We start from the raw sequence: 27,391 nt of genomic DNA on the forward strand, positions 1-27,391 counted from the left end.
TCCAGGACCCCCTGGGCACACTTCCCTCTGCTGACCTGAGGCCACCTCAATCAGACCAATGCCCTCCACCTCCCTGAGACCCGCAAGGAAGAAGTGAGAGGATGTGACTTCTGGCTCCCTCTCCCTAGGGCCTCCAGGGCTACTCTTGCAAATGACCCATTCTCTGATGTTGCAGAGTAGAATCAACAAGGTATTTGATGAACAATCCATGTTCACTACTATCTGCAGGCGTCTGGTATTGTTGGAGATTGGAACGGGCTCAAAAATTGGCTTGAAAGGACTCAGGAAAGCAGACAACCAGTTGAAAACTGGTCAAATGATCTGAACAGACATCTCATCAATGAAAATCTATAGATGGCAAATAAGCCTCTGGAAAGATGGTCATCGCCATCTGTTATTAGGAGTTACAGATTGAAACAACGGTGAAATGCCATTACACACCTATTAGAATGTGAAAATCCAAAACACTAACAACACTAAACATGGCTAAGGATGTGGAGCAGCAAGGACTCTCTTTGCTGGTGGGAATACAAAATAGTATTACGGCAGCTTTATTCACAGTTGTCAAAACTTGGAAGTAATCCAGATGTCCTTCATTAGGTTAATGGATAAATAAACTGGTACATTGATATAATGAAATGTTATTCGGTGCTGAAAAGAACTACTATCAAGTCATGAAAAGACATGGAAGAACCTTAAATGTAGATTATAAGTGAAAAAGTCAATCTGGAAAGGCCATGTACTATATGATTCCAACTATGTGATCTTCTCAAGAGGCAAAACTATGGAGAAAGTAAAAAGATTGGTGGTTGCGAGGGATTTATGAAGAGGGAAGGATAAATAGGTGAAGCACAAGGGATATTTAGGGCAGTGAAACTATTCTGTTTGATACTGTAATGGTGGATACATGTCATTATACATTTGTCAAGACCCACAGAATTTACAGCACCAAGAATGAACCCTAATGTAAACTATAGACTTTGGGTGATAATGTATCAATATAGATTCAGTGATTGTAACAAATGTACCACTCTGGTATGGGATGTTGATGGTTGGGGAGGTTGTGCATGTATGGGGACATGGGGACGGGAGGTGTATGCTAACTCTGTACTTTCTGCTCAGTTTTGTTGTGAACCTAAAACTTCCTAAAAATAAATACCTTTATTATAGGTATAATATAGATATATGTACACACACACACACACACACACACACACACTTCTGATACTGTATTCCTCACTTCATCCTGATCCATGTACCTGGAGTAAGACGGTTTGGTCAGTGGACACCTCTCTGAGACAGGTGTTCAGTTTTGACAAGAGTCTGGTAGCAAACTAATAGCTGCTTTTTAAAACCCATTAGCCATTTTAGGGAGGGAATGAGTCCAAACCCTATGGGGCCCTCTTTGAGTAGAGATTGTTTCCCTTGTCAGAGGCTCTAATCAACAAAACCATCAGTAACAGAGACTTATAGCTCAAAGGGGTCATTAGGGCCATGGGGCCCAAAGATAGAAAAGACCAAGCAGTGTAGGCACTCAATATTTCTTGAGTTCTAGACCTTCAAGTACAGAATGGGGGTGGAGGGCAAATTCGGCAAGACCTAATAAAGTTGAAGGTGTATATACACTACTGTCAAAAAATTAAGCTTCTAGGTATTTAAGGAAACATGTCAAGAATATTCATTATAACACTGATTGCAGTAGTGGAAATATATAAAGAAGTTAAGCATCCTCAGTAGAACAGTGTATAAACTGGTTTCTTCTTGTAAAGGAACACGGCAATTCAGGTAAATGGACCAGATCTATACACAACAGGGATAGAACACAGAAACATTATGTTGAAGAAAAAAAATAAGGTTAGAGAGATCATTTCAATAGGACTCCATTTATATAAAGTTTGAAACACAAAAATGTAGGGGCGCCTGGGTGGCACAGCGGTTGAGCGTCTGCCTTCGGCTCAGGGCGTGATCCTGGTGTTATGGGATCGAGCCCCACATCGGGCTCCTCCGCTATGAGCCTGCTTCTTCCTCTCCCACTCCCCCTGCTTGTGTTCCCTCTCTCGCTGGCTGTCTCTGTCTCTGTCGAATAAATAAATAAAATCTTAAAAAAAAATAAAATGAAACACAAAAATGTAATACTGCTATTTATATATATACATATAGAAAATTACAAAAGTATGTAGCTTGTTATGTACCAACCTTAGGGCAGTGGTTATATCTAGGGTGGGAAGGAGAGAAAAGAGGTGGGGATGAGTCTCTGGCTATGACTATATGATTAATGTCTTAACAATATTTTATTAAATAAAATTATTAATTAAATATTCTTGGGGCGCCTGGGTGGCTCAGTCGGTTGGTCATATGATTCTCGATATTGGCTTAGGTCATGATCTCAGGATTGTGAGACTGAGCCTCCCGCCTTCTCCCTCTGTTCCTCCTCCTCCTTGTGCGTGCTCTCTCTATATAGATAATAAATAAATAAAATCTTTAAACATAAAAAAAATTAAAAATTTAAAAAATATTTATAATTTTTCTTAAAAATAATAAAATTTTATGAAAATATGGCAGAATATTAGCATAAGTTGTTTAATCTTGGTAGTAGATACAGAGGTAGATACAGAGGTAGGTGCTATATTTATTTCTGTACTTTTTAATAAATTTGAAATATTTCATGATTCAAAAAGTGAATGAAGAACATTCATTCCAGACAGAGGGGGAACAGCTTGTGCAAAGGCCCTGAGTAGAGAGGGATCTTAGCAAGTTCAACTGAGAAAGATGCTGGTTGGCTTGAGTGAAGTCCATCTAGGAGACATCCATCTAGATGTTATCTAGAGTGTCAGGAGATAAGCATGGCAAGGTAAGCAAGATCTTGATTTTCAAGGTCTGGTAGCCTGTGTTGAAGATTATGGATTTTGTGCTAATGGCACTGGGGAACCACCAGTGGATCCGAAGTAGTGTAGTGCTATGTGAATAATGGACTGCAGGGTAGGAGTCCAGAAAAGGGAATGCAGAATGGATGTACAGAGAGTTGTGGAATCCAGTGTTGCCCGTGTGGATGGATAGAATTGACAGATGTGAGATGAAATTTGGAGGTCAAGTCAGTAGGTCTTGATGATGTACGTGAGCATGAATGAATTTGCTTTAATATTGTGTTTATTGATGTACGGTTTTTAGTTGTTAAAGTTACAGGATCATAGATTTCATTACAGTTTATTTATGTAAGTGTATATACGTGCGCACACAGAGAGACGGACTTACATCCTGCCTGCATTTGGCGTGCCAGTTATCAAGGATCGCTGGGCAAGATTTCCGTGGTAGATAAGCCTTAAGTAGGTTTTTCCACTGGTGCAAAAGTCTTTTGAGGCATATCAACACATTATATTTCTGTTTTTTAACTTGTGTTAAAATATACATGAGATTTACCATTTTAACCATTTTTAAATGTACAGTGGTGTCAAGTACATTCAAATTATTGTGCAGTCATCACCACCATCCATCTCCAGAACTTTCTTCGTCTTCTCAAACTGAAAATTCCATACCCATTAAACAATAAACGTCTATACCTGTGTCATTCCAGGCCCTGGCTACCTTCTATGTCTATGAATTTGACTACCTTATCTAGGTACCTGATATACCCGTGGAATCATACAGTATTTGTCCTTCCGTGACTGGTTTATTGCATTTAACATGACATCCTCAAGGTTTGTTCATGTTAACAGTGTATGTCAGAATTTCTTTCATTTGTTTTTTAAAGATTTTGAGAATTTCTTTCATTTTTAAGACTGAATATGATTCCATTGTATGGATATACCACATTTTGTTCATTCATTCATCAGTGGACACTTGGGTTGCTTCTGCCTTTTAGCTGTTATGAATAATACCATTGTGTTATTATAACATAGATGTACAACAACTATCTGTTTGAGTCTCTGCTTTCAGTTCTTTTAGGTACATACACTTTAACCACATCCTTGCCACGACTTGTTATTTACTCGTTTGTTTTCTTACTTAGTAGTAGCCATCCTGAGTCTGAAGTCTTATCTCACTGTGGTTTTGATTTGTATTTCCCTTGTGATTAATGATGTTGAGCATCTTTCCATGTTCTTCCTGGCCATTTGTATATCTTCCTTGGAGAAATATCACCTCTAAAAGCATTAACTTTAGATTTTATTCTGATAAAACCTAAGTCATAATATAGACTTTTTGGAATATCATCAGTCATTCTATTTTCTTGAACTAGGTGCTTGATTTTGATCTTAACAAGTACTCGTAGACAACACAGAAAAAAAAAATGCCGGGTCAGACTTTTAAAAAATGGGTCCTATATTGTAAAATAAAAGGAATGGAGTTTTTAACATTTATGTTTCAAAAAGTGACTTATTTTCAGTATGTTTTGGTTTTATATAAAGTGGTAAATATATTTTTATTGTCCTTTACTCTTATTATGTAAGTTTCCCCAAAAATGCTAATGAAAATAGTTTTGTTTCCTTTTCAAATGTTGTTTAATGTAGGTTTATGTCATTTAATCTTTCATAAAGTATCTGATCAACCGGTAGAGATGACTAAAGAATCAGGAGCCGCTTCCCCGCCCCCAAGGAAAGTTGGTTTTGGATAAAAATCATGTGAAGGATCATTTAATTTCATTTCCACAGTATTTTTCTTTTATTTCCAGCAATGAAGAGTAGTCAAATAAAAATGTAAGTTTTATTGTGTATGGTGTATTCACACACACATGCACACAGAACCATCTGAATTCATCTTATTAAAATTGTCCTGGAAATCAAGTGTCAGCAAAGTTAGAGTTGAACCTGAGGAACAAATCTCTTGTTTCTTTCTTAGCTCATTACCAGGATCTCCTAGTGTCTTGTAAGAAGCCGAATTTCTTCAAGTAAATGATTTTAACAGAACTGTGTCTACCTGTTTTCTTTAACAGTTGTTTCGAGAAGTACGAATAATGAAGATATTGAATCATCCTAATATAGGTATGAAATTTACACATAGAATTAATGATGAAGTATATTCTTTAATTTGAAGCTATTTGAAAAGATAGAATTTTAAAGATGTTCCTTATAAAAAGAGTCATAACCTGAGAAAGTGATACTTTTGGTAAAAATAAATGATAAAGAAGTTAATTGAAGGCTGTGGATGGCTATTTTCTACTACCTTGCTGTCTTATGCTCTCCACTAAAATAATATATATGACTTGGAGTTAATGCATTCAAATATTTTTTGTATCTCCTTACTGAATTGTTCTAAATAGAGATTCCATGCCATTTGAGGTACTTATAAGAAATGAATTCCGGATAATTTGATAATAAAATTATTTGGGTTTAACCATAGTGTATAGGCAAAATCACTAATTTGAATTTTTAAGAAAATAGAATTTATTTCAGTTTTAGTTAACTTAGTCCCATAAGTTCTGGTTTTTCCCTACATTTACAAATAAATATATTGAGTACATATGAAGTCATTGGATTGTAAGAAGTAAAAAGTAATTTTTCTTGTAATCTGCTCATTTTCTTAACACTTGTTTCTTTCACACTTAAAAATCTTATGTTTATTAGAGATGTTAATGTGATTATTTGTGGTGTATAATTTCAACTACATAAGTCTGATAACTTGGTGGTTTTTTAACCAGAAACTTTTATAACAACACATAATTATGGAATTGTTTTGTTTCTCTACCAAAGATTGTTTAACATTTTATGATAGTCTCATTATAATATAGTCTTCTTTTAAGCTTTAGTTAAAATTTTGTTGTGCCGAGCTTGTTTTGTTATTTTAAAGCTTTTCCTTTTTATTATATTATTCTCATTAGAAAAAGTAATGTTTTTTAATCCCAGAAACTTAACTCTTTTGACCCAGCAGTTGGTTCCAAATCACTTTGTGGTAAGTAGTTTTCTTCCATAGCAGTAATAACCCTTGAGAGAATTTTTCAGTTTAAAATTATAATTAAAAATTTTCGGTAAGTGTTCAGATTTTCCCCTGGCTTAGGGAAAATTTATACTTAAATTTTCTTGAAGCAGATCCAATATGTGCTAACAATTACAGAGTTATATCTCTAATTTCTTTTTTCAGTAAAATTGTTTGAAGTTATTGAAACAGAGAAGACCCTCTATTTAGTCATGGAGTACGCGAGTGGGGGTAAGGATGAGAGGGATGGAAAAGTTATCTTTGATGAGACATACAGAATTATCAACACCTGAAGCTTCATTGTAACACTTATGTCTTCACTGTTTTTAATGAATGTACAGTTTTATTAAAATGCCTTTAAGTGATATATCTTAAGTAAAATTCAGTGTTTACTTTCAGGACCTATTGATCCTACATTTAAAAGTCAGATTTTTTACTTAGTTAAAAATTGCCTAGGGACATTTTTCTAAACTCTAAATTTGCATTGTTATCTATGAATGTTTTGATTTTTACCTAAATATTTTATTATTGTGATTAGAAGTGCTTGGCGATAAGGAAATCTCAAATTTACAATGTATTTAATAAAGTTTATAATAAAAGCATGTTCTAGGCCAGATGTTTATTTCACTGATTGTTCATATATGGCAGATTCTCAGTGCACATGCATTTTCAAGAGAATCCATAAGATGTTTCAATTTGAACAAGTATTGATTTATACGTGTTATAAGTTAGAAGACTGAGTTGACAGAAGTAAGATGTGTTTGTAGAATATAATATATACTTTGACTACATAGTGTCAAAAGTAGGAGTGATTTTTAAACACTGGTATATAATAGAAAATCATTTTCATCCTCTGCACTTTCCCTCAAATGAGAGGTACATCGGCTCAAAATCACTGTTGTGTTAGGCGTAGGACTTTCTTAGAAACATGTTTAAAAATTTTTGGAGATAAATCATTTAATAAGTAAAAAAAGAATGCTTGAAGGTTTTAAGCAATTGAAGAATTAAGAAGTTAAGCAATTAAAAAAGAAGGAGGGCAGCTGAAATTATTTAAACCACTGTGGCTAATTAACTTTTTTGCTAGTCAATAGAAAAACTTAGGGTTGAATTTAGTGTTGAGTCCTTTTAGCTGATAAAAGCGTATGGATTTTTATGGTAATTCAGATTTTATGTAACTTGGATAAAGAGGATTTATTCTAGTCTATTGTACCTAAGCTATGTATTTTTATACTGTTTCTTAGATTTCTAAAAATGTTTACTACAAATATTACATATATTTTAATAGATTTTTCTGTTTTTAATGCAGATTGAAAGCTTTAGTAGGTTTGGTTTTTTGCAAAGCCTGTTCTCATCCTGAAAGTATTTTGATGTAGGTTTTTTGACTTACCCTGAAAACCTGTGTCATGAAGGTTTATTATTACAGGATTTTTAAGAAAAATATTAATACAGCCATGTGAATTTGCATAAATGTATGTCTATAATAAAATTAGTGAACCTACAGATACCACGTAATGAACTATTTCTCTATTTTTCTATCCTTTAGTTAGATTTATATAACAGTTTGCCAGCATGGGAACCCTGGGTGTTATTTTTAGTTCAGTTAGACTCTTGTTTTCCCTTTTACTGATATAAAGTCTAGAGAGGGGCTAGACATGCTTTAATATGAGAAATTACAGACTGCTAAAAATCGGTGGATGCTTCTGTTTTTATGAGGGCCACCACAAGGCTGTGTTAATATTAATATGTATGCTGTTTACTGATAAGTGGTAAGTACAGTCAACTCTCTATTGGTGCTAATGAAGGGGAGCAATGGCTGGAGTAACAGAGAGCACATGGGGTCATCACTGCTCTCCTTCAGTAGCATAGTTAGGAGGGGCCGCGGGGTGCACTGTACAGAGGTGTATACTGGAATTCAGCCCAAACCGGGTGCTCTCTCATTCAATTCTGACTCCTAGTGATAAGTTTTCTTTGAGTCTTGCCCATCAGTGATCCTCTAACAAAACCATCATGGTTCTGTGGTGGCAAATCTAGAATGATTTCCTTGCCTTTTTAATCTGTAAATGGCAAGGTAACTTTTATAATCAACACTTGGTATTTTTCCTCTGAAATTTCTGGACATTTTAGGATTGACTCTGACGTGAACAAAGAGTTGAGTCAAACAGCTGCCTCTTTGTCAGAAGTATTTAGATCATTTGATTCTGGTTCACTAATGGGGCAAAAGATCTTTGGTGATTAGGTAGGTAGGGGACTCCTTTATGATTTTGAACCACATTTAATCCAAAAGAGCCTATTAAAAGTAGGTGTTGGGGCTGCTGTGGAATGGTGTGTTGATTTCTTCTTTCATTCATGCAAACAATATTTATTAAATGTTTCTGTGTACCAAGTGTTATTCTGGGTTCTGGGAACACATGGGTGAGCAAAGACAAAGTCCTTGCCCTCAAGAAGATTACATTCTTTTGGGGAAGCAAATCATAAACAAACAATATATAATAAGTGAAGGACTAAGTCTTGTAAACATCTGGGGTGTGGACGTTCTAGGCAGAATTTAAGAGCAGTCCATATTTTTGAACACTTGCATATATCTTTCCCAGCCTAAACTCACATACCTAGAATTAACTACTGTGATGGGTCGACTAGAGCATCCATTCATTTCTGTTTTCATCATCCCATTCAATCATTTAAGTATGCTTGATATCATATGTTGTCTGACATTGTAGATGTATTAGTTTCATGTGACATACATCATTACATATTTGGTTTTTAATGTTTTACTTACATATTTATAGGATTGGTATTGAATATATATATATATAATTTCCTGTATACTTAGATACAAATATATAATTTATTGAGTGCTTACTATATGCCAGTCACTGTGCTAAGCACATGCATTATTCATTTAATCCTTACAACAGCCATGTGAGATAGGCACTGGATAGAAACTGGATCTTAATAAAGTTAAGAAATCTTCCTAATGTCTCCCAGTAGCTACTTGGGGCTAAACCAGGATTTATATCAAAATCAGTCTGATTCTAAAGCCCAGGTTTTTAACCACTTTGCTGTATTTAGAAGAACTCTTTAAGCCATTTTGTGAGTTTCTGATATACATGTATATCTATATGGTGTAAATTACAAGGACGTAAGAAATAAATTTCTCCCTTACACTGAGATATTTTAATATTGTAACTAAATGTTAATTCGGTTTTTTTACTAGTATTGACTAGAGAAAAATAAAAAATTCCAGACGTGTAAAGTAATGGATAATAGGAAATTTCTATTGTTTCTAATTTAAAGTATTTCAGCAAGTATGTATTGTCTATCCACTTTGTGTTCTGTCATGGGGATAGGGCAGATGCGATAATTGAAGCTCATTTGGAGTAATGGGAGAGGTGCACAGGGTGATTTAATTCTGTGTGAGTACTTAAGTACCAAAATAGATGAAGTGAGTATAGTGAGAATAGCATAGTCAGAGTATAGGAAGGAAGCGGCTGAAATCAATGTGAATGGAAGGTAGTGAGAAGGAATTTGATCAAGACTCCATGACAAGTAGAATTTAAAAGAGAGAGAGATCCAATGTAATATGACTTCTGTTACTTTGTCTGACATGTAGGTTCCAAATACAAAGCCAAATGTAATTTTCGATTGCTCGCACTGTGGCTTCCCTTTATTAGAATGGATAATAAAGAGTTGACTGTATTTTTGTGTAATACTTGAAATCAGAAAGCAAGTTTTCTCGGTTATGTTTTTATGACTTATTTTTTAAAAGAGTTTTGCTAAATCATAAGCTGCTACAGATACTCAATTGTATGTGTAGTTTTTCCCTTTTTTCTCTTCATGTAATAGTTTGTGATTTATGTAAAACTACCAGAAAATTGTGGGCCAAAAGCTTCTCTAAAAACAAGGCAAAAACTTGACATTGCTTGTATTGTTAACTGAAAAATCTATGTATATTTTACCTGCTTTACCTTTCTGATTCAGGTGAAGTATTTGATTACTTAGTTGCCCATGGAAGAATGAAAGAAAAAGAGGCCCGTGCAAAATTTAGGCAGGTATGGAAAGTAGTTTTTAACTTTGTTTTACCAATGTTTTTAGTGATATACAATGGACAGTATCACAAACTGGACTTCAGAGTACATGGTATTTTAAAAAGAAAAATTCCTGCTTTCTTATACTTTTTAAGAATGGGAAACTGAAAAAGAAATTTGTTCTTTTTGAATTTAAATTTAAGATAGTTGCATATGGTTATTTTTAGATGAGCATAAACAGTGAAATGTTTGTAGGCGAGTCTCATTAATTCATTGATAGTTTTGGAAATACAGATTAGATTAAGAAAGAAAATTAAGAAAGAAAAGAAATACTTAATCCTTTACCCAATAATTATTATCAAGTATTATTAGCTTCATGTATTCAGTATATATGTGTAGTGCTTAAAGACATTATTGTATTTTCTTTTGTCATTAAAGATGTCTTCGTATTAGAACTCATGTCTTTGTAGATTTAAAGACTGTGGTCAGTTTTATTTAGTCAAGTAGGCAAGAAACCTTACAAATGTGGTAGAAGAATATGGTAAGATGTGTATATTTCCAGTTCAAATTGAACATGACTTGTTATAGAAACTATAAAATAAGAAAAAGTAATTTAAGTTCATCTAGGATTTTACTTCTAATTTTTAGGAATGAAGTGATTAAAATTAACATACTTTACAGATTACTATAGAAATGACAAATAATGAACTGTAAATTTTCATAAAATTTATTGAAGTAAAATTTCAGCAGACAACTTGCTATAGCCCAAACTTTACCTTAGTGAATTTAAAATATTTTATTTAAAAGTAGCTCAGTACTTCTGTAAACATGGGTACTGTACTTCTGTAAACATGGGTACTGATTCTCAAGTTAAAAGGGTCCTGTGATCAGTAAGTTTGGGAAACACTGAATATGGATATAGGATCTTCCTCTAAGAGATGTTACATATAAATAATTAGAAAAAGTTGAAAGTTCTGGAGGAGAGGGAAGAAAAAAACCTGTTTCACCTTTTTTTAACATAGCATTCTCCAAATTGATCACAAGGTGAGTTTGTTTGATAAAACTCTTGTTGATATCTCACAGAGTTACTACTTTTTGGAACATAATTTGTGAAATGCTTTATACCAAATATAGGCATAGCCCTTTGATTCAGGATAGATTCCTAGAAACATTCATCCTAAAATAACTGAAATCTGAAGACAACCGGTAATGAGGACAGAACGTTGATGACCTGAGTGGCGTTCAGCCGTTTACTCTTCAGTCCTCTCCGGTCCCCGGGTGGAGGCTCACCTGGAGTGAGGCACTGGTCATCACCTTCAATGACATCGTTCTCTCAGTGTCAGTCACGCAGTCATAGTTAGTCGCCGACCAGCATGAAAATTACACTTGACATTAAATACTTCCACTGGGATCTTAATATATGTTTTCTGGACTGCTACTACTCTTGTTCTTTTTAGTCACCTGACTGTATTTGTTTGCTGAAATCATACTGTGTGGAGAAAACTGTGGATACTCTGTGGAATTAGAGGAGGAGACAGTGCCTGCTATTACAATGAACTTGCCCGTCTTTCTTGATGGCTAGAACATAGACGTTTTCATAAAGATCCAAATAATTACAAATTGGCTCTTTAAAAAAAAAGCCTGAATTATTTTTTGAAATACTCTTCATGTTGCAGAGGTTGAGTGTCAAATGCTATTTAAAATATAATAGGAAATACTTTCTTTGTAATTATTCATTTATTATAAATATTAAATGTATTGACTATCTGTATGTCTTCCTGCAGAATTAAAAAGGTAACTAACTCATCTTTTTAAAAACCAGGGATACAGATATACCCAATTTAGTAGTCATTTGACAAAAGGTTATATTTGTTTTTCAGTTTGCTTTCGAGGTGCATATTTTTCGTTAGAAATTTAATTAAGATGATAAATGTGTACACTTTTTTTTTTTGCTCTGTATCATGAAACTATTTTTTTGAAATTTTAACAGTTTAGGAATGTACTGTGTTAGCAAGTATAGACACATATATGTCCTTGACTCTGCTATTGGATCCAGCCAGAGACAGTTTAAGAGCTCGTCAGCAGCACGGACCATGCAGTGCCTCTGCATTCCTGAAGCTTTGAGGACCTGAAAGAAAATTACAGTATTGATTCAACTCTTCCAATATCAAGGCTACTACTTAAAGCTTGGAAATTCCTGACTCAATTATAAATTAATTGCAAAGCATCCCAGCATTTGCATCTCATGGCAAAACACTGACAGGTCTGAATTTAGGGTCAGTGCAGGGTTGACTGTAAATCATGTTTTCAAGAGCCATAAAAGAACAATCGTAAGGAAGCTCCTGCATCCTACTTAATGAGGTACAGAATGTTTGGGGATGGGAGGATCTGGCCATAGAATAATGCGGTGAAGTTTAGGCTTGTGCGTGGAGATTCTTGCAGTGAATCAGATAGAAGGCGGAACTTCTCTTTCACGGCAGAAATTGTACCCTGCTGGATAAGTTTAGTAATATTATCAGCCACCACATTTAACCGATAGACGTCAGAGGTCATAGAGTTTGGGGAGAATGAAATGCTTAATACAGAGCATTTTCTTAGTTATCTTTCCATTCTTAAGGTTTTAAGGCTCAGGAGATTTTTATTCCAGAAATGCCTATAAAACAGCTTTCATGGAGACCATTATGTCTAATGTTGAAATGCATGTTTGGTAACCAAAACATTTATCAATAACATGCCTTCTTCACTGTTACCAAGACAAAGTGGCTTGAAAACCAGTATTACTAAAAATAGCCTTGTAGGATATTCATTAAGATACATTAATATTTACATGCAAGTGTGTATATCTCTTGGCAAATAAATGTTTTCATGGAAATTGGATATTAGAATTTTAAAGCATATTGCTTAAGAAGACTAATACTTATAAATATTCATTATAAGATTCTCCTGTTTGGGGGGATTGACACTTCAAATTGATCATACTCATTCCCAATTGCTCGCTTAAAAACATTTAGTGGTTCTGTAGTACCTGTAGTTTGGAATTCAGAGACTTACCAACCTATCAACATTTACTTCCACTATTGCCGTTTTCCCACCTACTTTTCAAATACGTTGTGTTGCCTCAACCTCCGTGCATTTCACCACCTCACCCCTCCATCCCCAGCACCAGACGGCCACATCTTGAAATGTTACTATCATTCAGGATGGCTGAGATCAAGTATCCCATACTCCAGATGGCATTTCTAAGTGAAATTGTTCTATATTTGATATGATTCCCCTCACTTCTTTGTACCTCTGCTTCTGTGATTCTGCCTTGTACTATGGTTGCTCATATGCGTGTTCTGTACGTGTTTTCTCCTGATCAGACTTTCAGCTCCTAAGGGCAGGGTCCGTGTAGTGTTCATTTTGTGTTCCCCTAGCAACCAGCACATTTTCTTGCACATAGCAGGTACTCAATAAACTGACCTTTGAATCGAAATGAACTTAATTGAATTACACATTACTCATTGTATGTTGATTTTGTTTTGAATTCATGTTTCTGTCTGAACCATTTTAATATCCATTAGAATAATGTTGTACTGAACTATCAATCTCACTTCTACTTTGAAGGGTTTTTTTAATGCGTATTTCTATTAGCATGGTCATACTTCACATCATCTTTAGACTTTTAAAAATCTCATTTCTATCTCCATTTGTAAATGCTTAACCAATATTCAGCATTCATATTGTGTTTCCATTTAACTGAATCCACAGTATTGAATGTTCTGCTGTGCATTAAAATGGCCGTCCTCCTGTATATCAGCTATAACTACATGTACAAAACAGCTCTCACCTTGATTGCTAGCTGTTTCTTTCCATTTCTCTATTCTATGTAGTAAACAACTATCAAAGAAGTGTTTATCCCTTGCTTGTGTCTTTGGCTCTTACCATTGGGTTCCTCCTTGTTCAGTCTTTGTCCCCAAAGAGCCCTACATAATGGTTAAAAATTATGATTACATACAAAACCCAGTTAGGGGTAGAATACTTTGCCCTACTGACCTAATAACGGGTTTAAGATTAAATTTCATCTTCCCCTCTTTTTTTTGATAATTGGGTTTCATCTTAAGGCTGAATAATTTTCCCATTTCTTTATATATGAACAAATACAGGATGATGCCAAATACCCATTGATAAGTTCTTAGTAAATTGGCCTCACTTAAAAAACATGCCTTGAACACATTTGATAATAATTCCTAAAATAGACTGGTTCACGTGTGCCAAAGCTCTTATCCCAACAGTGGAACAAACCATTTGATCAGAACTGCAGACTGTACACACTTGGTCGTGTCAGTAGAGAAACGTAACTGCCCACAGAAATCTTCATGGACTCTGACGAAGAAATACTTTAAAGAGACAGTGCTGCTTATCTACACTGTCCACCACATTTAACAGTGAACTTTTCCTCGTTTTAACTTTATTTGGAACTGAAGGAACAGGGAAATTATTAAATACTACTTTGAAATCTAAGTTGGTAATTTATCTCAGTTGGCGGTTGTCATTGGGGGGAAATTGCAGTGTTTTTACCATAAAATAATGTTGCATCTTTTATCCAAATATTTATTTTAGATTGTATCTGCTGTACAGTATTGCCATCAAAAGTGCATTGTTCACCGTGATCTTAAGGTAAGCCACTGATTTTATAACAAAGTCTTAATCACGAGCAGATGCTTTGTAGTATCAGAGCCATCTCTGTGGTTGCTTAATTGTGCCAGGCACTCCAAGGAAGGAGTTTTTACTCAATCCTCATAGCAACATCATGAAAAGCAATTATTTTCATTGAGAAAATGAAGAAAATAGGAATGAGAAGTTATCTAGCGTTAAAGGCTGGAGGATTTGATTCACCATTAATTAATAAGCTTGTTTTAATAGATAAATGTGGAACTTTGTCCTCAACTAAAAATGCCTGAGATCCCATTCAGGCAGAATCAAGGTCGGGCACAGGGCCAGGTCTGTCTGCTGCAGGTGCCCGTGTTCCTTCTCTACACTAAAGCTCAAAGAAACGGGAAGTCTCTTACATGTTTTTGTGAACATGAAATGCATGTGGGGAGTATGAACTAGCATACTTCGGAGTAAGAAGTGGTAACAGGCAAGAAAGGTCTGTGGCAGTGAACCTGGGAGCACAGGTATCTCTTGAAGGTACTCTTTCGTTTTCTCTGGGTGTATACCCAGAAGAAGGATTGCTGGATCGTGGAGCAGTTCTCCTTTTAGTTTTTCGAGGAACCTCTATCCTGTTTGCCATAATTGCTCTACCAATTTACATTCCCACCAGCTTTTCCACGGTGCCCATTTGTTTTGCCGACGCCTGTCATCTTTTATAGTTTTGATGGTAGCCATCCTAACAGGTGGGAAGTGTTATCCCATTGTGGTTGTGATTTGCAGTTCCCTGGTGGTTAGTGACGTTGAGCACCTTTTCATATACCTATTGACCATGTGTATGTCTTCTTTGGGAAAATGTCTCTTTAGGGACTTTCACTCATTTTTTAATTGTGGTGTTTGTTTTGTTGTTGTTTGCTACTGAGTTGTATGAGTTTCTTATATATTTTGGATATTAATCCTTTATTAGATGTAGAGTTTACAAATATTTTTTCCCAATCTATAGATTACCTTCTTGTTGATGCTTTACTTGCTATGCAGAAGCTTTTTAGTTTAAATGAAGTCTCATTTATTTTTGCTTTGGCTGCCTGAACTTTTGGTGTCATATTCAAAAAGTTAATGATACTGCATTGAATACTGGGAAATTTGCCTAAGAGAGCGGATTTTTTTGTTTGAGTGTGCTCTCATCACACACATAAAAATGATAACTAAGTGAGAACGTGATCTGTTAATTAGCTTGGCTGTTGTAATCATTTCACTGTGTATATAAAATCATTGTGTTGTACACCTCAAGTATATATTCCATTTTTATTTAAAAATATTAATAAGAGTGCCTGGGTAACTCAGTTGAGCATCTGACTCTTGATTTTGGCTCAGGTCATGATCTTGGGGTTGCGAGATCCAGCCCTATGTGCGGCTCTCTGCTCAGCAGGGAGTCTGCTTGAGGATTCTCTTTTCCTCTTCCTCTGGCCCTCTGCCCCTCCCCCTACTTTCACACTCTCTCTCTCTCTCTCCTAAAAAATAAATAAATTTTAAAAAGAAAGAAATGGTATGGCCAAATAGGTATGCTTTTTTTTTCTTTTATGAAAGTAGAAAGTCCCGGAACTAAAATATTTATCTTTTTTTCCTTTTTCTCTCCTCCTCCAAAGTTAACTTTCATTGTTCCTTACATAGGCGTCTATTTTTCTTTTTTACATTTCTCCCCATGACCTCTGTCAGTTACTAGCACTGGTTCATATTATACTTAAAAATACTGTGTTACGGGGTGGCTGGGTGGCTCAGTCAGCTAAGCGTCTGACTCTTGATCTCAACTCTGGTCTTGATCTTAGGGTCGTGAGTTCAAGCCCCATTGGGCTCCACACTGGGCATGGAGACTACTTTAAAAAAAAATTGTCTTAAGCAGTTGTCAGAAGTCTAAATCCTGTATTTTGGCTCCGTCTTTCTGAGCTTGCAGATTTTCTACTGCTCCAAAATTTTCTATTTCTTAGTTTCCTCCAATAACTGTCTTAAGGAGAAATCACTTCCACACAGAAAAAGTAGAGACTGTTCCTCTGGCTGTGTTTGACACCCAGCCTATCGTCTCATTTCTTATATGAACAGAAATCTGAGGAAAAAAAAAAAAATCCTGTTCAACACCCTGAGTTTCCCTCCATTCTGAGGAACGGGGTTTCCCACGCACTCCTGGAGCAGTCGTCAGAGTCCCTCAAGCTCTGCTCTTGCGAGGCAGCCATCCAGACCTCTTGACAGAAACTAGGAAAGTCCAGCTTGCTTACACGTGGCCTCAGAAATTTAGGAGGACCAGGCCTTTACATCAGAACATCAAAATAACCTGGTTTTGTCACCCAACCTGTAAATGTTAGGATTTAAGATAAATCTTCCAAATTTATGTGCTGTTACAAGATTAATGTCATAAACGACAACTCATTATTATCACATATTTTTGGGTGTTAGATGTACCTCCATTTTTCAAAACAGATATCCCAAGCCAGCATACCTTAAAATAGGAAAAGGAGGGTGACGGAGGGAAGTGCCGTATGGTGGGCAGAGTGCCTGGCTCTCCAGCAATAGGGAGAACTCTGGTTTTCATTGTAGCCAAATTTTACTCCTTTCTGTCACCCCATAAAACACATCTACAAGATAATATATAATTTCCTTAGTCCATCGGTAGTAAAAGAGTTTGAAACAAAACATGTACAAAACAGCAAAGCCTTTATTGAATTGCTTGTATTTACAAAAGGCACATTTAAAACTTTTTTTTTTTAATGGTTCTTGTTTAGGATTTTGGAAAAACAGCATCTGAAAATATATGAGTGGAAATCCCTGCTTTCTACCAAAATATACCTCTGGAAGAGAATCTAGTTGTAGGACAACAGAAGGAAACTGAAAACAAACGAGGTCTAGTGGAGGCTGTATTGTATTGTTTTAGTTTTACTGAGAGAACAGAACTTTGCTGAGGAAGCATTCTAGAAGAGAAGACAAAAGATTGGGTTCAGTAGCCACAGAACCCCTGGCTGGCAGTTATGTTAAGTATACTCTTGAGCTGTGCGTTAACCAAGGATGCTCTGTTCAAGGAGAGCACTTCTGAGGAAACTTGTTGGTTTAAGCCCAAGAAGGGTTAGTGTTATGTCAACTTACGTTTTTTAAAATAGGTCATATTAAGGGGCGCCTGGGTAGCGCAGTCGTTAAGCGTCTGCCTTCGGCTCAGGGCGTGATCCCAGCGTTCTGGGATCGAGTCCCACATCGGGCTCCTCCGCTGGGAGCCTGCTTCTTCCTCTCCCACTCCCCGGCTGTGTTCCCTCTCTCGCTGGCTGTCTCTCTGTCAAATAAATAAATAAAATCTTAAAAAAAAAAAATAGGTCATATTAAGGTACAGAACCAGGATGTTTCTTACCATGAAGAAAACAAAAATAGGTTTAAATTAATGTGTGGAAGAAAAAGTGTTTTAAGTAACTTTCCTCAAATAGTTTAGATGCTCCTATAAAATAAGAGCTTCCCTTTACAGCGTTAAAATTTAGTCTTATATAAACATGCTTCTGAACAGTTAACGCATTGAAGCACCATACTGGGCTTCTAAATGGGATATTATGCTTAAAAATGAGAAGCAAGAGGGGTACCTGGGTGGGTCAGTCGGTTAAGCCTCCAACTCTCGATTACGGCTCAGGTCATGATCTTAGGGTCGTGAGATCGAGCCCTCCGTGGGGTTCCGTGCTGGGCGTGGAGCCTGCTCCCTGTCTCCAACCCTCGGGGTCGCACACGCACGCTTGAAAAAAAAAAAAAAGAGAAGCAAGAAATGTATGTTGAGCTCTGAAATAGTTGTAATAAATATTTTATGTAGGCATTTACATTATCCTTTTTATTATTTTCCTCTTAGGCTGAAAACCTTCTCCTTGATGCTGATATGAATATTAAAATTGCTGACTTTGGTTTTAGTAATGAATTTACAGTTGGGAACAAATTGGACACATTTTGTGGAAGCCCGCCCTATGCTGCCCCGGAGCTTTTCCAAGGAAAGAAGTACGACGGGCCTGAAGTGGATGTGTGGAGCCTCGGCGTCATTCTGTATACACTCGTCAGTGGCTCCTTGCCTTTTGATGGCCAGAATTTGAAGGTATCCGTGAAGTTCAGTACTGGTGTTCTATATCCAAGCGTGATAATTTCAGTAGCCAGTTCTGAGTGCTTCCTTTGCCTTCTTAAGGAACTACGGGAGCGAGTCCTACGAGGAAAGTACCGTATTCCCTTCTATATGTCCACTGACTGTGAAAATCTTCTGAAGAAATTATTGGTGCTGAATCCAATAAAGAGAGGCAGCTTAGAAGTAAGTAACTTTTTGTACTCCAGATTTAAAGTTTAACAATTAAAATATTCTACGGACTGAAGAGCATTTTAAATCATTTTTTCCCTGGTTGTTTTTTTGGTTCGGTTTGGTTTGGTTTGGTTTGTTTGGAAAGTTGGCAAGTCATATTATTTGTTTAGAGCCAGGGAAGGTGACATGGTTCTTTCACTACTCAAAAGTTGTCACAGTCAGTTTCCTCAAAGACAGTTATTCCTTCTTTGTCCTGCAATGAAGTATTAAAACAACATAAAGACAGGAACAAGATTGGATTTTTGTTGGAGAAGGAGGAAAACCTGGCCTCTGTCAGAAATTGCTTGCTGCAATATAGGAACCTTGCATGTAGCAGTATAGATATTTCAAAGATTAAAAAAAAGACAGTGAAAGTTCTAATCCAGTGAGTATTTCATGACAGTATCTGAAATTAGAAGCTGATTAAAAAATTTTAAAGAAACCTCTCAATATCAGTACAAAAAATTTACGATTTAAGTAGAACACACTGGAAACAGGAATTTCATTTCTTAACACACTATTCTGTTGCCTACCTGCGTTCCACATGTGAGATTCTTTTTTTTTAATTTTTTAATTTTTATCTTTTTGTAATAATTTTTTGTTATGTTAGTCACCATAGGATGTACACTAGTACATCCCTAGTTTTTGATGTAAAGTTCCATGATTCATTACTTGCGTATAACACCCAGTGCACCATGCAATATGTGCCCTCCTTAATACCCATCACCAGCCTATTTATAATAGATACTATTATGCTATTGTAAATGTACCAAGTACATTATAGCCAAATAACATCAGAGGTTCACATAACCAAAATGTCTAACCTTTTTTCCTTCTGACACTGTACTTATTTTCTAAGTATTTCACCCATCTGTTTCTAAGAATATTTTAACCAATACTAAGGTATTTTCAGAGATCCAGCATTCACTAGTACTTTTTTGGTCTTCATTTATTTGCCTTAATAGATACGGTAGAAAATTCAGAGAACTAACCCCATTTAAAATGTACTTTTTAGTGTAGCAATGGGACTTTCTGGCACAGATTCCATGCTGGGTAGGAGACAGCCTTATAGTGAGCCATCCCTGTGGACAGAGCTCTCAGGTTCATTTGGGCTTTGTATTTATTTCCACAAATATTTTCCATTAAAAGATATAATATGTTTTGGTGGAAGTTAAGGGATAGTGACTTCTGTTGGGAAATTATTTTAAATGCTTTATTTATATCAGTGAATCACATATGTTTTTACTGACTTAAGTTTAAATGCAATTAGTTTCTTCCCATAATTTTTGAGGGTTTTTTTTCCCCCTTTGGATGTAAAAGGATATGTTAGTAATGTTTTCATAGAGAGGCCTTGAAATAGAAAAGCCTCTTTTCATGTTACTGCTTTTCTAAGCTTATTTTTTACCATTATTCATCAGAAGTTATGTGAAACAGTGAAAAAGTTTAAATTGTTGACTCTCGTATCAGTTCTAAAATTTTATAGCAACAGGGCACCTGGCTGGCTCAGTTCGAGGAGTGTGCAACTCTTGATCATGGGGTAATGAGTTCAAGCCCCACGTTGGGTATAGATTTTACTTAATGTTTAAAAAAAAAAAAAAAGACTCTTAAAAAATAAATAAAATTTTATGGCAACATAAGTCTTTCTTTCTTAATCCTGCTTTATGACCCACTTTTGTCACAGCAACCTAGTTTACCTGAATGTCACTTAATAAAATGTCCATAGTTGAGGCATCAGCTCAGCTAATGAGAAGAACAAAAAGAACATACAAAAATTACTATGATGTTACAAATCTCTTAGTGTGTCTAAGTATGTACTTAGTCACTTAAAGATGATTAATTTACAGTAGCCACATATTTAAGTCTTTCATCCTTAGCATTAAAATGCAAAGGATCAAAGTATTAGAATTCTGGGTTGATTTTAAAAGCCAAATTATTATATTGAAACATTTGATCATCAGAATCTCAACTTGATGTTTTTGAGTATAGTCTGGAACCTTCTGTTCCAGCTTATCAAAACTAAGTTTTCCAGCCACAGAACCGTGAGTCTACTTTGGAAATATTATCATAATATTGCAGATATCATCGTACAAAGGTTGATCAGCTTCACAGTTCCCAGAAATAACTTTCCAGAGAAACCTGACACCGTTTAAAAAAAAAAAAAAAAAAAAAAGGAAAGAAAGATTTCTTACACCAAACCTTGAGAAACTCCCCTTGAAATAGCAATGATGTCAAAAGTTATTTTAGTCTTCTGTTTTTCATACCAACTTCAGTAGCAGCTGTACAGCAAAAAAAAAAAAAAAAAATCCATAATCTCTAAAAAATAGCTATTTTCAAAACACCACTCTTGAGCGTATAAACATAAATTTTTGTACAGTAGTGATGTTTCATGTCACGTTGCATTCTTTTAGTTCTTTTAACTTAAAAGTTTTGGGTTATGTACTTTCTACTCTATCATAAACATGAAATCGTTCCTTGCCAGTAGCAATGTCGTTCTCTTCGGGTCGTGTATCGTCCCCTGCTTGTTGCCCATTTGAGTTGTTTCCCTTGTTTTTACTAAAAATAATGTGATACGCTTTTTTTCCCCTTTGGGATATATGCTTAGATATATTCTCCAGAGTGTAATTAGTGCATCAAAGAGTATAAACAGTCTGATGGGTCTTCTATATTCATTGCTAAAAATTGTGTGAAGGTATTTGAAGGTATCTGTTCTCTACACTTGATTCAGTATTTGATATAATAATTTCTAGCATTTAATGCCTCTATGGTAGTTATATAGTTTGTCGTAATTGCTTTAATTTGTACTTATTTCATCAGAGATAATGCCTACTATTTTTAATGACTAGGTTGACTGTGCTTCTTTACCTTATGTAAGCTGTGTCTCTGAACTGCTTGTCTAATGGAGGCTGATTCATCAGCCTTACAGATCTGTATCAGCTTTGTACATCTTAATATGAAATATTTCCTCTATTCTTATATTTTTAAAAAATGGAACTTTATTTTTTTTCGGTGTTAACTTGAGGATCAGGAGTTACTGATGAGAGCAAACACTTTCTTCACTATATAGTTTAATACTGAAATTCAATTTAAAGAATCCTATGAGGCTGTTTATTATCTTACTATATACTTCTGATTTAACTCAGATATCCTCCTCTTGCTTCTCAAACAGGACTACATATATTAAAGTCTTTCTTAAAGCCTTCTGTGTTAAGTACCTTATTTTTCCCCCATGAAAATAAAATGAATAAAATTAGTTTAACATTCTACTTGCTTGACCTATTGTCTCTAGAACTGAACAGTTGCGTAAATTTTTTCAGGTAGTATATGTGAATGCTGGCAGAGCTTGCTCATTGCACTAATAATGGGAGGAATATTATCACATGAGTTTAAAAGGATTTGTGTTTTATGTTATACACTATATTTTTTCCTGTGTTTTGAAACATTGGTGTATCTAGATATTTTTATTAGAAAAAAACTGATAATTTGTTTCTGCTGTCCCCTCTATGTATGTCTTCTTTAATTTTTCCAGTCCTTAACCAGAGTGCACTGTTACCTTTCAAAATAATGCAAAATTTGAGCCTAAGGCAAAGCTCCTCCTTTTTGCCCTTTCGCTGTCATCTGTGTTCCTCCTCAAAAAAGTATTTATTTTTGCTTTAACACCTTTTCAGCTGCCGCTAAGATGATCTTAAAAATCTTGCTTATGTCTGTCCAATACAAGAGGCAATAAAGCAAATAATAATAATAATCTTTTTTTAATGGCAGGATTTCTTTTTTTTTTTTAAGATTTTATTTAATTTATTTGAGAGAGAGACAGCCAGCGAGAGGGAACACAAGCAGGGGGAGTGGGAGAGGAAGAAGCAGGCTCCCAGCGGAGGAGCCTGACATGGGGCTCGATCCCATAATACCAGGATCACACCCTGAGCTGACGGCAGACGCCCAACGACTGAGCCACCCAGGCACCCCTAATGCAGGATTTCTGAGTACAGATTCAGAAGCATATGGTGAACTTTTACAGAGGTTGAAACCATTTAAGGAAAATTATTTCCATCTGGCTATCCTAAAGTCCAAAGTATAGAGTGTATATTTCCATTGTTAATTTATTTCTTTATAATTCATCTGAATCAGTTGTTTCGATAGAATTTCTTGGCAAGTAGTCATCTATGTTCATTGGCAGTGATGGCTAGAGTAAATTCTCTTGTTCGGTTTGGAATCTTGTTTGACCTCTTGTTTCTCGTTTTGAGATATCTCAGGGACGCCTGGCTGGCTCAGTCAGTGGAGCATGTGACTCTTGATCTTGGGGCTGTGAGTTCGAGCCCCATGTTGGGCCTAGAGATTAATTTAAAAAAGAAGAGAGAGAGAGATCTCAAATGAAATCTAAAATGGGTTGGTTTATTCAGCTGGTCTAGTGCAGTTTGATGGCCTGGTGATTTGTACCCTGCCTGAAACCACACAGCGAGGGTTACGTGAATACTCCCCCATCACGCAGCACCTCCATTTCTGGGGGCATTTCTGCCTTGGCCTCAATGCAAACTCTAGTTCCCATGGAAGAATTTTGTATGGGCATGAGCTTCACACAACTAAGGCTTCTTCCACATAGGTCTCCTCTCGCATACGTCCATATTTTGTTGCTCTCCCTACCTTACTCTTGAGAAAGACCTTCGCATTTAGAATTAATAGAGTTCATGTCCCTACACGTTCCTTTAAGCAGATTTCCTTCTCCACCTTTGCCTTCCGTTCCTTTTACCAAAGGAAATTTTTCCTCAGATTATTTTTATCTTGCTTTGAAATCCAACTATTTTTGTGAGACACACTCTTCTAAATGGACTCCTGGCAGTCCCCAGTGACTACAGCCAGAAGAGAGGACAGCAAAACGGTGTCCCTTCTGTCCTCACTGCCCTGCTGTCTTTCCTTACCGCTGGGGTTTTCCCACTTTGCCTGGATGAGCCTCGGACCTAACTCTGTGTGAGGATGAGCGGAGTCAGTGCTCCTGCTGCGTTTCCTCAGATTGTTCTTCTCACAGAGCGATTTCTAAAATGTTGCGTATCATCCTTGTTAATAAAATAGAGCACTTCTCCATCACCTGTCAGATCACATTTAAATTCATCATCTGAAGATACATAGTCTCCCATTCTTTCATTGCACATTACCTCGGTTCTGCGTCAGAGAGCTTCTTCACCATGTCCTCCTTACCTCCCTCTGCCTTGCCTCTCCCACCAGTCCAGATGCTGCTGGTATTCCCACAGTCACTTCAGATTCTCCCTCTTTATGAGTCCTTCCCTGAAAACTCCAGCCCACACTGCAAGTTGCCCTTTTGGCCTTTAGTAATATGCACTGCTAATAGTACAGTTTTGAATAGGTAGTTCTGTTGTGTGTTCAGATTTTTTCAGGTTTCGTGAGTAAATCTTATTTCCCAAAATAAAAGACAAATTGCCTGAGGGTTTGGTCCACATACATATTTTTCCTGGATGTGGACAAATACATAATGGTTATGAAATGAACACCAAATAACCACAGTTTAGTTGAGAAACATCAGAAAATTTGGATTATCTTCATGTTGCTTTTAATTGCTTATCGTCCAGCTGTCAAATCTCTTATTGCTTATTTATAAGCAATATTTCTTACTTAATTCATGGATACCCTAATTCATTCTACCAGGCACCTGAGGTAAAATCCTTAGAACCCTCTTGGATTCCAGCCTTTCTGTCTTCCATTTCCTCATGCCCAGCGCAGCCCACTGTTGTCTCCCGGACATTCTAGCGGTTTCCTCAGCCGTCTTCATTGCTAAGCTCCTCTCAACGTTTCACTGTACCCAGGGCTTCTGTGGTAGCCTTACTGTAAAATACTGCCCAGTTCAAAAGCAACAATAAGCATGTGTGCTGGGAAGGATAGCACAAAGCACACTCTTTATCCTCAAGGACTCTAACTTTAGTGAGGGAGATACATACGTGCCATCTTAGTATCTCCTTCAGAAAAGCTCCCTCTTCTGTACCATCCCACTTCCTCTCTGTTGACACCTTTATATCTCAGCCTTTGTATATATTTCTTCCATTTTAGACAAAGGCACCCTTCAACCCCGCAGTCCTCATCTAGTATCCCTTCTTGTCTTTGGCTCAGGTCATGATCTCGGGATCTTGCGATTGAGCCCCATATCAGGCTCTCTGCTCAGTGGGGAGTCTGTTTCTCCCTCTGCCCCTCCCCTTGCTTGGGCTCTCCCTCTCTCTCTGTCTCAGATAAATAAATAAAAAATCTTTTTTTAAAAGATTTTATTTATTTATTTGACAGAGAGAGAAACAGCCAGTGAGAGAGGGAACATAAGCAGGGGGAGTGGGAGAGGAAGAAGCAGGCTCCCAGCGGAGCAGGGAGCCCAATGCAGGGCAGGGAGCCCAGTGTGGGACTCGATCCCAGGACCCCGGGATCACGCCCTGGGCCGAAGGCAGACGCTTAACGACTGAGCCACCCAGGCACCCCCCATGCCACGGCCCCTCTTCTACTCATTCTGCATCTGTTCGGTGTTCCTGGAAAGTCCCGCCCGCTCCCCAGCTCCGTCATCACGTGTCGGCCATTCCTGAATCTCCATCCGCAGCCCAGATTGCCCTTGAGCTGCTCTGGAGTTTCCAGAGTGTGTCTGTTTGGATAACCCATAGCACCTCAAACTCAGCTGCTCCAAAACTCAGCTGCGTGCTTCCCCATCCAGCCTCCTTCTCTTTCCAAGTTTGCTTTCTCAGTAAATGGTGTCAACCCCCTACTCAGCTGTCTACACTAGGAACCTGGGCACCGTCTTCACTTTCTCTGGATTGTCTCACCTCTTCATACCTTCTCCTATCCAATCACAAAGTTTTGTTGACTTTTACCAGCCAAATATTGAAAATATCTGTTTTCCCATTGCCACTGCCTTGTTTCATTCAGACTGGCATCATCTCTCCTAGATTCTCACTAAAGCCTCTGCACTGATTTCTGGGCGTCCTGTCGTGAGCCCCTCCCACCCACTCTGCACGCTGGCCGGAGAGACTTCAGAATCATACTCCCCAAAGATGCCCCTCACGTGATTGAAAGAAACCCTCCCGGTCCGGTCCCTATTAATTTTCTCCCCTCATCTTGCCTCATCACCCGTCTCACACCAGACACTCCGGTCATACGGAACTTGCCACTGTTGTTTGCCGGTGGGCCTCTTCATACCCGCCATGCGGTCTGCCTGGGTCGCTCACGCTCTCCCTTCCAGTTCCTCATTGCATGATGAACTCTGACTCTTCCAGAATCTAACTTCCACTTACCGAAGATTTGACTGTTTATAAATCTCACTCTACTAGTTATTATTTTCAGACTCTTAACATTGTCATCTTAAACTTGAGAACATCACCGAGGACTTAATTTGAGTTCATTTGAAAAACCAGAAGTATTTATATCTAGCTTATGTTTGTTTTCTTTGCCCGGCCTCATTCATCATCATATCAAAAAGCATGCAAAGAATTCCCATTAAAAAGTAATGTGTTGATGCAAGGACAGTTAGCCTTCTTTGTACTGGGGTGTGTGTGCGCATGGTATGTGTGTGTGCATGTGTATGCGTGTGCATGTGTGCACATATGAGTGAGCGCATGTGTGTGCGTGTGCACATGCACATGTGTGTAGAGAGAGGCGGAGTCGGTTCTGTTTGTCTTAAATATGTTTAAAGGCTTTCATTTTTAAGCCTCAGCTGAGCTGCCACCTCCGTGCACCTCCCTGAGCGCAGGCCGGCTGTGGAAGTGAGTCACTGCAGGTGTCGGGGAGTAGATGGCTGGAGTCGAGTTTGCTAAGTACTGGCGGGATTGCATGTGGTGTGGAGCTGTCCTGACGTAATCCGTTGTGTTCTTTGAGGATTTTCATGTAGTCCCCTTCCAACCTAGGAAATTCTGCCAACAGCAGAATTTTACTTCTGCAGATACTGGGGCCCAAATGCTGTCTAGGCTTCTGCCAGATATCTTATTCGAGAAGGGGGAGATGAGGAACAGGAAGGACCTTAATATTTTGGGAAATCATGTAGCTGGTGTTTGCAGCTCTGCTTTTTCCTTTTTATTTTTTTCCTGACGTGCACCCTCCCCAACACTTTTCCTTCATTGATGAATAATCACTAAAGACGATGGGACAGCACTAGTGTTTTTCAAGTTTATAATGGGTCTACTTTTATTTCAATGAGTTGGATAAGGTACTTAAATTTCTGATGTGAATATATACCCTATTTTTTTATCCATTCATCTGCCAGTGGACACTTAGATTGCTTGTGTGTCTTAGGTATGGTAAATGATGCTGCAGTGAACATGGGGGTACAGATATCTCTTCAAAATAGTGATTTTTGTTTCCTTTGGGTATATGCATAGAAGTGAAAAAAAGAAAGAAATCCTGCCAGTTGAGACCACATGGATGGACCTTGAAGACATTATGCTAAGTGAAATAAGTCAGAGAAAGACAAAAACTGTATGATCTCACTTATATGTGGAATCTAAAACAAAACAAAACA

General features: G+C 37.1%; 1 protein-coding gene across 2 annotated transcripts in view; it reads left to right on the forward strand.

Moving 5' to 3' along the window:
• MARK1 (microtubule affinity regulating kinase 1) overlaps nt 1-27,391 on the forward strand; it is a 113,957-nt gene that overhangs the window by 58,279 nt on the left and 28,287 nt on the right. For both annotated transcript variants that reach the window (XM_057315147.1, XM_026517301.4), the window contains exons 4-9: nt 4,928-4,976; nt 6,073-6,138; nt 9,886-9,956; nt 14,535-14,591; nt 18,433-18,669; nt 18,757-18,876. In XM_057315147.1, coding sequence (XP_057171130.1) covers nt 4,928-4,976; nt 6,073-6,138; nt 9,886-9,956; nt 14,535-14,591; nt 18,433-18,669; nt 18,757-18,876 — 600 coding nt within the window. The remainder of the gene's footprint in view (nt 1-4,927; nt 4,977-6,072; nt 6,139-9,885; nt 9,957-14,534; nt 14,592-18,432; nt 18,670-18,756; nt 18,877-27,391) is intronic.

The sequence above is a fragment of the Ursus arctos genome, unplaced genomic scaffold, assembly GCF_023065955.2.
Source record: "Ursus arctos isolate Adak ecotype North America unplaced genomic scaffold, UrsArc2.0 scaffold_2, whole genome shotgun sequence".
In the NCBI taxonomy this organism is placed as follows: domain Eukaryota; kingdom Metazoa; phylum Chordata; class Mammalia; order Carnivora; family Ursidae; genus Ursus; species Ursus arctos.